At 38.3% G+C, this 12,176-nt stretch overlaps 1 protein-coding gene across 2 annotated transcripts in view; it reads right to left on the bottom strand.

The window, feature by feature from the left end:
* The window catches only part of LOC126248293 (uncharacterized), a 289,514-nt gene that overhangs the window by 175,361 nt on the left and 101,977 nt on the right, over positions 1–12,176 (bottom strand). For both annotated transcript variants that reach the window (XM_049949155.1, XM_049949156.1), the window contains exon 10: positions 10,536–10,726. In XM_049949155.1, the coding sequence (XP_049805112.1) occupies positions 10,536–10,726 (191 nt within the window). The remainder of the gene's footprint in view (positions 1–10,535; positions 10,727–12,176) is intronic.

Genomic DNA, 12,176 nt, shown 5'->3' with positions numbered 1-12,176 from the left:
GCAGCCATTGCTAAGCGTCAGGTGCTCCGTCCGTATTTATATGGGTAACCTTCCTTTTTCACATGCTTTGTCTGGTTTGAACTGATTGCTTATTTTTCTTTGATCTGATAAGTGCCGTTCTCTTTGTTACAGGTGTTTCCGTCACTCTAAGTTGAAAATGCATTACTGTACTGTGTCATGCATTGTTTGTCGCATTCTGATAATGAGTGTTTACGGCCTGTCGTCGCTCGCGGTATGGCTTGCTTTTGTGCACGCTACCGCCGCTTACAATTAAAAGGAGAGAGAGGAATCGTCTCATTAGCGAGACAATGGCAAGAGACTGCTATTTGTTGTTACTTACACTGCTGCTTTCTTTGATAATGATCAACAAGAACCAAATAATAGACTGCGTATGATAGAAGATGTTCTGAACGTGAGTTTAGCGAAAATTTTTCTCAGTTTGAAAATCTTTGCAGACGCCTCTTTAGTACAATACATTCTGCACAGAAATTAGTCACCTTAGATTAAAAATCTAGTCAATTGCCGTGCTTTCAGCAAACACGAAAGAATACATGGAAAAATGTGTATATTCGTATTATTCGTATGGTGAAGAGAATACTGCATGTGATTCACAATTCATAAAAGTTCCTATTAGCAACCATCTCTTCTCACAGGTAGGAAAAAATTCGGAACATAGAGTTGGTCATATTGACAAACATCCCAAACAGTCTTGCCAGTCGGATTTTCGTAGTACTTTGAAATGCTGCTACATTCGAAGATGAACAATACGGCATTTGTATTTACTTCATTGGATAATGTATGAAAATGCAGTGGTCGAAAATCGGGGCGGAGAAAAAAAAGCTCGTCTTCCACATTTTTTTTTATTTATTTACTGACGCAGAGATTTTGGCACCAGTATTTGTCTTTGTGCTTGCAAAGCATGCCTGTGTAGTGTTACATATATTCGATGGCAGAAGTTAGTTGTACCGGCACCTACCAACATTTTTCAGAACTTCCACTTACTTTGCACTCGATTCTAAGCCGCAGGCGGTTTTTTGGATTACAAAAACCGGAAAAAAAGTGCGGCTTAGATTCGAGTAAATACAGTAATTGGGGAGATGTATATAATGAGCCAAACGCTAATAATAAATGCAAAATATTTCTTGATAAATTTATATCCCTCTTTTGAACACTGCTGCCCCAAAAAATTACTACATGTAACACCAAACAGTTTTCAAAGAAACCTTAGATTCCTACATGTATTAAAGTGTCTTCAGAAAGAAAAAGAAAATTGTATGAGACAGCAAGAATTAGTAAAGACCCAGAAGTAATTTTACACAATAAAAATTATTGTAACACACTGAGAAAAGTTGTCTGAAAATCAAAAACTATGTATATTAGAGATGAAATTAACAGCTCAAGCAATAAAATCAAATCAATATGGAGTGTTGTTAGAAGAGAGACAGGAAAAGTAACCACTGGGGTAGGTAGCATTACTATTAAAGGGAATGAGACCACCTTAACCAACAGGACACAAGTAGCTAATGGATTTGACAACCATTTCATAAGTGTAGGTGAAAAAATTGCTGAGAATAGTTCAAAAGAAAATGCCAAGCAGTACATGGAAGAGTCATTTCGAGAAATCCTTGTCAGATTAATTTTCATCTAACAACCTCCTGTGAAATAAGGAAAATCATTAAATCTTTGAAAAATAAATGTTCTGTTGGAGTAGATGACATCTCTAACAAGATATTAAAACAATGTGGAGCAGTTCAGCTGGTTTTATGAGTCATATCTGTAATGCATCACTACCTCAAGGTATTTCCCAGACTGGTTAAAATATGCCATTGTCAAGCCTCTCTACAACAAAAGGGGACACCACAGATGTCAATAATTACCAGCCAGTGTCCTTGTTTACAGCATTTTCAAAAACTGCTGAGAAAGTGATGTACTCATGAGTAGTTAGCCATCTCAACAGTAATGGAATACTTTTTAAATCACTGTTTGGATTTCAAAAATGCTGTTCTACTGAATCAGCAATATACAGTTTAACTGCCCACATAATAGAGCCTTTAAATAGTAAAATGTCACCAATAGGAATTTTCTGGGACTTATGCAAAGCATTTGATTGTGTGAACCATGACATGATGTTACAGAAATTACAATTCTGCAGTATAAATAGAACAGCACATAGAGTGGTTTAAGTCATATCTACAGAATAGAAAGCAAAAAGTTTCTTTATAAGCTTTAAGTGGTTTAAGGAAGTTTCCCACTTCACCTAACTGGGGTGAAATTACATTAGGTGTTCTACATGGTTAGATCATGGGTCCCCTTCTGTTCTTGACATACGTGAATGGTCTCCTCCTTATCTGCAACAAGAAGCTAAATTGACAAGGTTTGCTGATGATACAAGCTTCATTATTAATCCAGTAAAAGAAACTCCAATAGAAAATGATACAAATAATGTCTTTGGAAAAATTATTGATTGATTTTCTGCAAATGGGCTTGCTCTGAACTTCAAAAAAACACAGTACATCCAAATTTCTACTGCAAGAAGTACAGTTTCTACAATAAATATAACACATCAACAAAAGTCAGTAATCAGGGTAAAGCATACTAAGGTTTTGGGTGTACATATAGATGAGAATCTTAATTGGAAAATTAACAATATTATGAAAAGGGAATTTGCTACTCACCATATAGCAGAGATGCTGAGTCACAGATAGGCACAACCAAAAGACACTCTCAATTTTCTGCTGCGAGCAGCAGCACCAGTGCATGATGGGAGTGGCGACTGGGTGGGGGTAAGGGGGAGGCTAGGGTGGGGAGGGGGACGGATAGTATGGTGGGGATGGCGGAGAGTGAGGTGCTGCAGGTTTGACAGAGGGCAGGGGGGCAGGTGGGGAGGGGGGAAGTAGCAGAAAAGGGGAGAAAGAAAAAGACTGAGTGTGGTGGTGGAATGATGGTTGTGTAGTGCTCGAATGGGAACATGGAAGGGGCTGGATGGGTGAGGACAGTGACGAACATAGGTTGAGGTCAGGAGGTTTTTTTTTGTTGTGCCTGCATGCGACTCCGCATCTCTGTTATATGGTGAGTAGCAACTTTTCTTCTCATAATATTGTTGCATTCCACCCTGGATTTTCCATTGTTTTAATTGGAAAATACATATTCTGGATCCCTAAAGTGACTAGGTTCAGCAACTTTTGCAATCAGTATAATTACTAATTTAACTCACCGCTTAGGCAAAAAGTATTCACTGCTCAAAAGAAAGTGGTTAGAGTAACGTGTGGGGCTAAAAGGTTAGGAATTCTTACAACAGCCTCACAGTACATTTACTCAGTAATGAAATTTATTCTCAACAACATGGACCAGTTTAAACACAACAGTGACATTCATGATTTTAATACCAGAAGAAAGAAAGACTTACACTATCCTCTACTTAACCTATCTTTGATGCAGAAAGGGGTAAAATATGCTGCTGTAAAACTTTTCAATAAAGATGAAATAAAATGTCTGACAGACAGCAGTAATAGTTTCAAAAATAAATTGAAATTGTATTTCCTTGATAACCAAATAAGAGGCAAAACACAATTAATACCTTCACTGTAAGATAGTAATGGTAATGTTATCAATGACAGTGCCACAAAAGCAGAGTTGCTATACACGGTTTTCTGAAGTTCCTTCACCAAACAGGATGAAGAAAGTGTTACAGAATTCCAGTCAAGAACAGCTGCCAACATGAGTAACTTAGAAACAGACACACATGGTGCACAGAATCAGCTTAAATCACTTAATAAAGGCAAGCCTTCAGGTCCAGATAGTATAAAAATCAGGTTCCTTTCAGTATATAATGATACAATAGCCCCACCTGTACTTAGCAATCATATATAACCACTCGCTCAGAGAGAGATCTGTACATAACACTGGAAAGTTGCACAGATCACACCAATATTCAAGAAAGAAAATAGGAACAATCCACTGAACTACACACCTGTATCATTTACATCAATTTGCTAAGCTTTTGGAACATATACTGTGCTTGAACACTATGAAATCCCTTGAAGAAAACAATTCACTGACAAATAAGTCAGCACGGATCCAGAAAAGTTTGTTCTCGTGGAATACAACTAGCTCTTTATTCACACGCAGTAATGATTGCTACTGACAGAGAATCTCAAACTGATTGCATATTTCTAGACTTCCAGAAGGCCTTCAATACCATACCTCACAAGCAACTTCTAATCAAATTGCTTCCCTACAGAGTATTGTCTCAGTTGTGCGACTGGATTCACGATTTCCTGTCAGAAAGGTCACAGTTCGTTGTAATGGGCAGAATGTCATCGAGTATAATAGAAGTGATATCTGGTGTTCCCCACGGAAGTTATACGTCCTTTGCTGTTCCTCATCTACATAAAGGATTTAGGAGACAATCTGAGCACCTATCTTTGAGCGTTTTCAGATAATGCTATCATTTACCATCTCATAAAGCCATCAGATGATCAAAGCCAGTTTTAAAATAAATTAGACAAGGTATTTGTATGATGTGAAAAGTGCAACTGACTCTAAATAATAAGAAGAGTGAAGTCAACCATGTGAGTACTAAAGGGAATCAAGTAAATTTTGGTTCCATGATAAATCACACAAATCTATTCTTGGCACAGTGTTACACCGTCCGAGTTATCTGGATACTTCCCACTAACACCAACCTGTCAGAACTCCGGAAATGGGAACTTGCCCTTCAGTATATCCTCTCTTCCCATTACCCACCAGGCCTGAACCTACGCTAATTTCAAGTTGCCGCCGCTCATACCTCACCTGTCATTCAACAACATCTTTCCCTCTGTACTTCCGCCTCGACTGACATCTCTGCCCAAACTCTTTGCCTTTACAAATGTCTGCTTGTGTCTGTGTATGTGCGGATGAAAGTGTGTGTGTGTGGGGGGGGGGGGGGGGGGCGCGCGAGTGTATACCTGTTCTCTTTTCCCCCTAAGGTAAGTCTTTCCGCTCCCGGGATTGGAATGACTCCTTACCCTCCCCCTTAAAACCCACATCCTTTCGTCTTTCCCTCTCCTTCCCTCTTTCCTGATGAAGCAACCGTTGGTTGCGAAAGCTTGAATTTTGTGTGTATGTTTGTGTGTCTATCAACATGCCAGCGCTTTCGTTTGGTAAGTTACATCATCTTTGTTTTTAGATATCTTTAACAAAGATGATGTGACTTACCAAACGAAAGTGCTGGAGGTCAATAGACACACAAACAAACACAACAATACACACAAAATTCAAGCTTTTGCAACCAACGGTTGCTTCATCAGGAAAGAGGGAAGGAGAGGGAAAGACAAAAGGATGTAGGTTTTAAGGGAGAGGGTAAGGAGTCATTCCAATCCCGGGAGTGGAAAGACTTACCTTAGGGGGAGAAAAAGGACAGGTATACACTCGCACACATACCCATATCTAACCACACAGACACAATATATATATATATATATATATATATATATATACCCCACTGCATTCTATAATATATATATATATATATATATATATATATATATATATATATATATATATATATATATATATATATATATATATATATACCCCACTGCATTCTATGAACCTGCCTCAGTGCTGTAAGATACTGCAATGTTTATTTCCATTAACTGTGTGCATCACAGATCACAGTCACAGTCAGACAGTCCATTAACAATTTGGTACATATTAATTGTTGCAGTCTGAGCACTGTCTATTAAAAATGTTATCAATTGGTGTCCTACTAGCCTACTGCACACAAGTTGGAATATTAACTACTAAAATTAGATTGAAACACTAATGACTCCAGTTCATTATTTCTGTTCATACATTTTTAGAAATTTACACTGTAATCTTCACAAACTACTAACTACTAACTTCTTGTCTGACAGGTAGCTCAATAATGCATCTACATTTCTCATAAAAGTTGAAAGTTTTCTACAGGGAATCTGTAGACTCTTACATTCAGAAGACAAGTATTCTGCATTAACAACTCACAAGCACATGCTTCTAAGTTCTGACATACACATTAACTGTTTGTTTGAATATTGTTGACTTTGTGCCCAACTTAACCATATGCTGCAACTCCCCCTTTTTTCAAGTTAGCTCTAGACAAAAAAGATGTTACTCTATAATCGCTGATATTAAACTTCTCCACACTGTGCATTTACGGTGCAGAGAAAGGCACAGAATATCAATCACTTTAGGAATTTCCGTATCTTCTAGGCATGCAAGAAGCTCATCTATGTTGTTTTCAACCCCCAAATGTTCTGATGAGTCAAATTAATTTTATTTTTCTGGAAACTGTTACATATATTATGGGCCTGTTCTGTTCTAATTTCTTTCAAGGCTGTCTGTGTATAACTTGACTCTAACCTAAAAAATACGCCCCTCTGTCTCCAGTAATCAAAGGAATTTTGTCTTGTGTGCTTATGGCCTACATTACGCTTTCTGCAATATGCTCAGTTAATCCGTCCTCCTCCTTCCTACTGATATGCAGGCCATGATTTGTGTATCCTCATCTCCTAACTGCAGCACCAGGCACAGCACAGATGTGAGATTGTTTCAGTCAAAAACAATCCACTTAGCTTTTTCTTTACACGACTAACTGCTGTATTAACCCAGGGCTGGTCATGGTGCAGTAAAACCTCCAAAAGCACCATACAAGTGCATGCTACTCCTATTTCCTCTAAGTCACATTTAATACTATACTCTTAAATTGTTAGCCAAGCTGTTTCCTCCTCCTCCTCCTCCTCCTCCTCCTCCTCCTCCTATGGCTGCGTACTGCTCCTACTACTATATGTACCTGATGCTCTTCATCAAAACCTCTGCACAAGGCCCCTATATTCTATCACCTGGCTAACACTGACAATAGGTTTTACAATGCTTGTGACCTGGTCTTCTACACACAGATTTTCCTGGAGCACTTGGCCTACACCCCTTCCAACACTGCTACCTAGCAGTGGAACTCTCTTCTTTCTGCAGTGTAGTGTCTGAGACACTGCACTGACAATCATCAGCCGCATTCAATTAAGAAAGAACTGACTAAATGTGAAGATTTTTGTCAGACCGAGATTCTAACCAAGATTTCCCATTTGTTGTGAGCAGTTGCCTTAACCACTTCGACTATCCAAGAACGCTTCCAGGAGCAGCCCAAATTCCATTTGTCCTGGTGTCTATTATAACATATGCTCGCACTGTATTACCATGATTTCCACATAGGGAAAAGTACTGTTTTCTCTTGTTATCGCATTCTATGGCACAAAATACTGCAGTGTAGTATATGGTGTGAACACATGGGAGAGTACACACCAGAACAAATGGAGATTTGGAAGCATGCGGTTAAGACGGCCGCAGTCCAACACAAATTCTCATTTGTTCTGAAATATTCTACAGCTGATGCAGAACTATAATCGCAATTTGTGAGTTAATTTTTTTCTTTGTACTTGACTTTTCTACTGACCTAGCCTTTAAGCTGTACCAATGTATCAGCTGCCCTCTATTTTGTTCAAAAACTGGTTGAGGTTCCTCTCCTATTTCAGGTAATAAGTCATACTGATTGCTAACCATAATATGAAATGCGACTTCTGAGGGTTTCCTGTTTGCTTATTACTTTGTGCATTTTCCCAGCTCCCATGATCTCTTTCCTCTTCAACATATCTAATGCAAAATATGCTATTGCTAATTCTGTGTGAAAGGCACAACTCTTCCTTCCCTGTTTTATGATTCACTTGTTTCAACTACATAATCTACAACTCCATGGGAGAGCCTCATCTGACACTTTACTGGTTTCTGCACTACAATCACCCAGGGAAACATCAACCCACAGTCCTGACATGCTTCTTCCATACTAACCAACCTACTGCAACATCAGCATTTGTCACATGATGTGACTTTTACAGTAAACTAAACAGTCAACACACTTAAAAACGCGAGAATGTAATCACCACATTGATGTTTGTAAGTTTTAGGCAGCAGGAAATGAATGAAAACTAAAATGCACAATATTTTTAACAACAATCTTAAACAGACACTACCAGGAAATTATGACTAGCATTGTAATGTATCCAAACAACACATAACGAGTAGATGGCAGGTGGACATTAATGCTAGAATTTAAACACACCACAGATATTCACTAAACATAGGTTTAAATCACGAAAGACATAGCTCAGGTTATTCTGGTTTCTCGTGACACTCTGTCAATGACCAAACAAACACATGAACATTAGTGCTGCCCTTCTTTGTGTATATTCAATATCTGCTAACCGTCTTATTCTGTATGGAGGTCACACACACTTGAGAAATATTCTAGGATGGGCTCCGTGAATGTTTTATAAGTTATCCCCTTTACACAGTGACTACATTTTCCTAGTATCCTATCACTGAAACCACCATACACATACAGGAATGCTGCGAGGGCTAGAAGTGACGATTTCGAACAAGCACTTATTTTAGCCTTTTTGGACACTAAGCTATCTGGCAGGGGAGGCATACAGAACAACACAACTGCTGTACGATGGCTAATATTATGCTCCATGGGATTCATGTTGGGTGGTCTGGATGGCCAAATCATTTGCTCCAAGTGTCGAGAATGTTCTTCAAACCAACTGTGAACAAGTGTGGCCCAGTGACATTGCACATTGTCATCCATAAAAGTTCCATCATTGTTTTGGAACATGAAGTCTATGAATGGCTGCAAATGGTTCCCAAGTAACCGAACATAACCATTTCCAGACAATGATCTGTTCAGTTGGATCAGAGGAGCTTGTCCATTCCACATAAATGCAGCCTACACCCATATGATGCCACCACCAGCTTGCATAGTGCCATGTTAACAACTTGGGTCCATGGCTTCGTGGGGTCTGTGCCACATTCAAACCCTACCATCGGGTCTTACCAACTGAAATCGGGTCTCAACCAACTACGCCACAGTTTTCCAGCCATCTAGAGGTCAACTGATATCGTCATGAGCCCAGGAGAGGCACTGCATGCAATGACATGCTGTTAGCAAAGGCACTTGCATCGGTTGTTTGTTGCCATAGCCCATTTATGCCGAATTCCGACACATTTTCCTAAAAGATATGTTTGTTGTACGTTCAATGTTGATTTCTGTGGTTATTTCACACAGTGTTACTTGTCTGTTAGCAGTGATAACTCTATGCAAATGCTGCTGCTCTTGGTTGTTAAGTGAAGGCCATCCAGCCACTGTGCTGTCCACGATGACAGGTAATGTCTGAAATTTGGTATTCTCAGAAAACTCTTGACACTGTGGATCTCAGAATATTGAATTCCATAATGGTTTCTGATGTGGAATGTCCCATGCTTCTAGCTCCAATTATCATTCAGCATTCAAAGTCTGTTAATTGCTATCATGTGGTCATAATCACGTCACAAAATATTTTCAAATGACTGACCAGATTACAAATGACAGTTCCACCAATGCACTGCCCTTTTATACTCTTATACTATCGCCATCTGTATGTGCACATCGGTATCCCATGCCTTTTGTTACCTAATCTAATTGCTCTGTTTCTCCTGACTTATCATTTTTTTTCTCTTTTGTTAGAATATCAGCACATAAATCTACAAGTGGCAGCTGTAATATATACAGGAGATGTGAATTAAAAACTGATTAAATATTACCGCGAAGTGAGTAGACCTATGAATTCCTATTCAACAGAAATATCTGCTATTCTGGTACAATAATATTTAAAATAAACAGGGAAATACTTTATAACATTCCTAACTGTCTGAAAATGTGCTCTGTATTATTTTTTGAACCACTGTTAAAACTGATGAAAGTATCTACAGTGTGGATGGCCTATATTTGAAGAGGGCATCCATACCTCCTCTTCTTTCTCATTTTCAATAACCACATTTTTGACATCTTGTCAGACAATACAGCAGAGAACATAGTTTTGTTTCACACACTGCAAGTAATCCACTGAACTAGCGATGTGGAAACAGCAACAGGATAAAGGTTCCTGGTGAGAAGCGAGATGCTTACGTGACCAGCGAACATGTGCCGGTAGCAAGGCTGCATTGTAAATGCACAAGGCTCCCAGCAAGCAGTGAGATATGGCATGCCAGCAGCAAACTGCAAGGTGACAGCAGTGAGGCTGCACCATAAACGTATCCTTGAGAACAATATTCTTGAAACAGCTTCACGGAAATGTTTGTTCTTAGGGAATGAATATGAATCAAATTGCATATTTAAGCTCATTTTTTATACATTCCTAAAATCCTGAGAATTATGCAAGCAATTCACACAGTAAATTAGTCATAGTATAAGTAAAAATGCTTTCATAATCAGGAATTATTTTCACAAAAATAGTCATGCATAAGATACATTAAACAAAAATAATAACTGGCAGCAGACAACCTTTTTATGACTTGCATGCAATTATCATCACTTTATGTCATTTTTCAAAACATCAAATCACGTATCTCTGATATTTCCAAGTGAGTAAAAAAAAAGGGGGGAAGGGACTATTAATCATGATTTAAAATATTTTTTGACTTACTTGTCCCATTAACAATTTTTTCTGCCAGTTCTGCCCCTTTCACACTTTTCAGTGTGACATTCAGAACAGCACCAGCTGGAGATGGCATTGACTCTTCATTTGTCTGTTTTTTTGGAAGTAAAGTCTTAAGTGTCTTTGGCAGCGCTTTCTCAGTTAAAGAAGTTCCTTGAGTCGCTGATACCAACTCGGCTCTGTAAGAGGATTACTGTTTATTGACTGACACAGTGTACTAACATTAATTTACTGTACTTATTCACCTACTCTGGCACTAATGGACATGTATTATAAAAAATGAACACTATACAAGGAAGTCTGCTACATGAAGTATAGTTCATTGCAATGGAATATTTAATCACTGGCTTCTCAGGAATTCACTTGATGTTAAACAGCCCCTATTCATTTGTTATTAGTTTGTTTATGATGAGGTATTTTAGTAGAATAGCTGCTACAACAGATGTGAAACAAAGTGAGAAAGTTTGCCACAAAAACAGCGGAATGAATGACAAGAAAGATACATGTAGTAAGTACATCGCAGTAACTTTTAAATGCAGTTTTATACTTAAGTTTTATACTTATAAAGAAAGCAATCACAAGTTGCACAATATTTGCCACTAATATCGTTTTCTATGTTCAGCTTTTAGAGTACCTCTATTCCTTTTCTCATTTCTTCAGGCTCTAAGAAACTGTGATGACAATGACAAATACATCATGGACTCAATGTTAGTTTTTCCTTCAAGCATCTTTAATCCATTTAGAAGGTGGCCCAATAATAGTTAAAGCTTTCTGTTCTGTTTTTTGTGCCACATTAACATACAGAAGCAGTAGCCCAAACGACGACGACAATGATGATGATGATGATGATGATGAGGAGGAGGAGGAGGAGGAGGAGGAGGAAGAGAGGAACACAATGATGACAATTATTGTTATTTTATGTGATGTAAGACTGCTTAGTCAAGAATCAATAAAAGAGGAGCCCAAAAAAAGCTATACTTTATTTACCAAATTTGTGAAGTGATTCTGCTTAAAAGTTCAACTTCTAAATATCATTCACACAGAACACACACCCACTATCGCCAATGACTGGATGAGTTCAGTATCAAAGTCACTGGTGTAAGTCCCAGCAATGTAAATCTAGAAATCACCGAGAAGACATTTTCATATTTCCGAGTTTCAGTAACATCTGGCTAAAGAAAGGGTGATACCAAATGTATCACAATCTTATCATTTAAAATGATAAACCTGTTGCACTCTTAGATGTGCAGCATGAAGTAATTTCTTAATTCAAGAAACAGTTCCCTATTCTTAGCATGTATTACTACATCAACTGCACATTCAAGCTTTACTACTAACAGCTGTGAGAAATCAGTGTCTAAATGTTGACATATGTTAAAAATATCTTGGATGATGTGCATTCCCTAACTTAACAATGGCTTCACCTTCTAGGCTTCAAACTGTACCCTCAACAATGAATTGTGTAACTCATTTACAAACTTTCAACTGCCCAAAATACAAAAACAAAAAACATGTGGCATAGCACTGGAATTATGGATGGAACCATAGTTCAATTGGACAATGGTGGAGTAGGAATTGGCTTTGGCCTTTCTGAGGGACCCATCCTGGAACCCATCTGATATTTAGGGA

Source organism: Schistocerca nitens, chromosome 3, assembly GCF_023898315.1.
Source record: "Schistocerca nitens isolate TAMUIC-IGC-003100 chromosome 3, iqSchNite1.1, whole genome shotgun sequence".
In the NCBI taxonomy this organism is placed as follows: Eukaryota; Metazoa; Arthropoda; class Insecta; order Orthoptera; family Acrididae; genus Schistocerca; species Schistocerca nitens.
The sequence above is the reverse complement of the archived record's forward strand: the minus strand, read 5'-3'. Positions and strand labels throughout refer to the sequence as shown.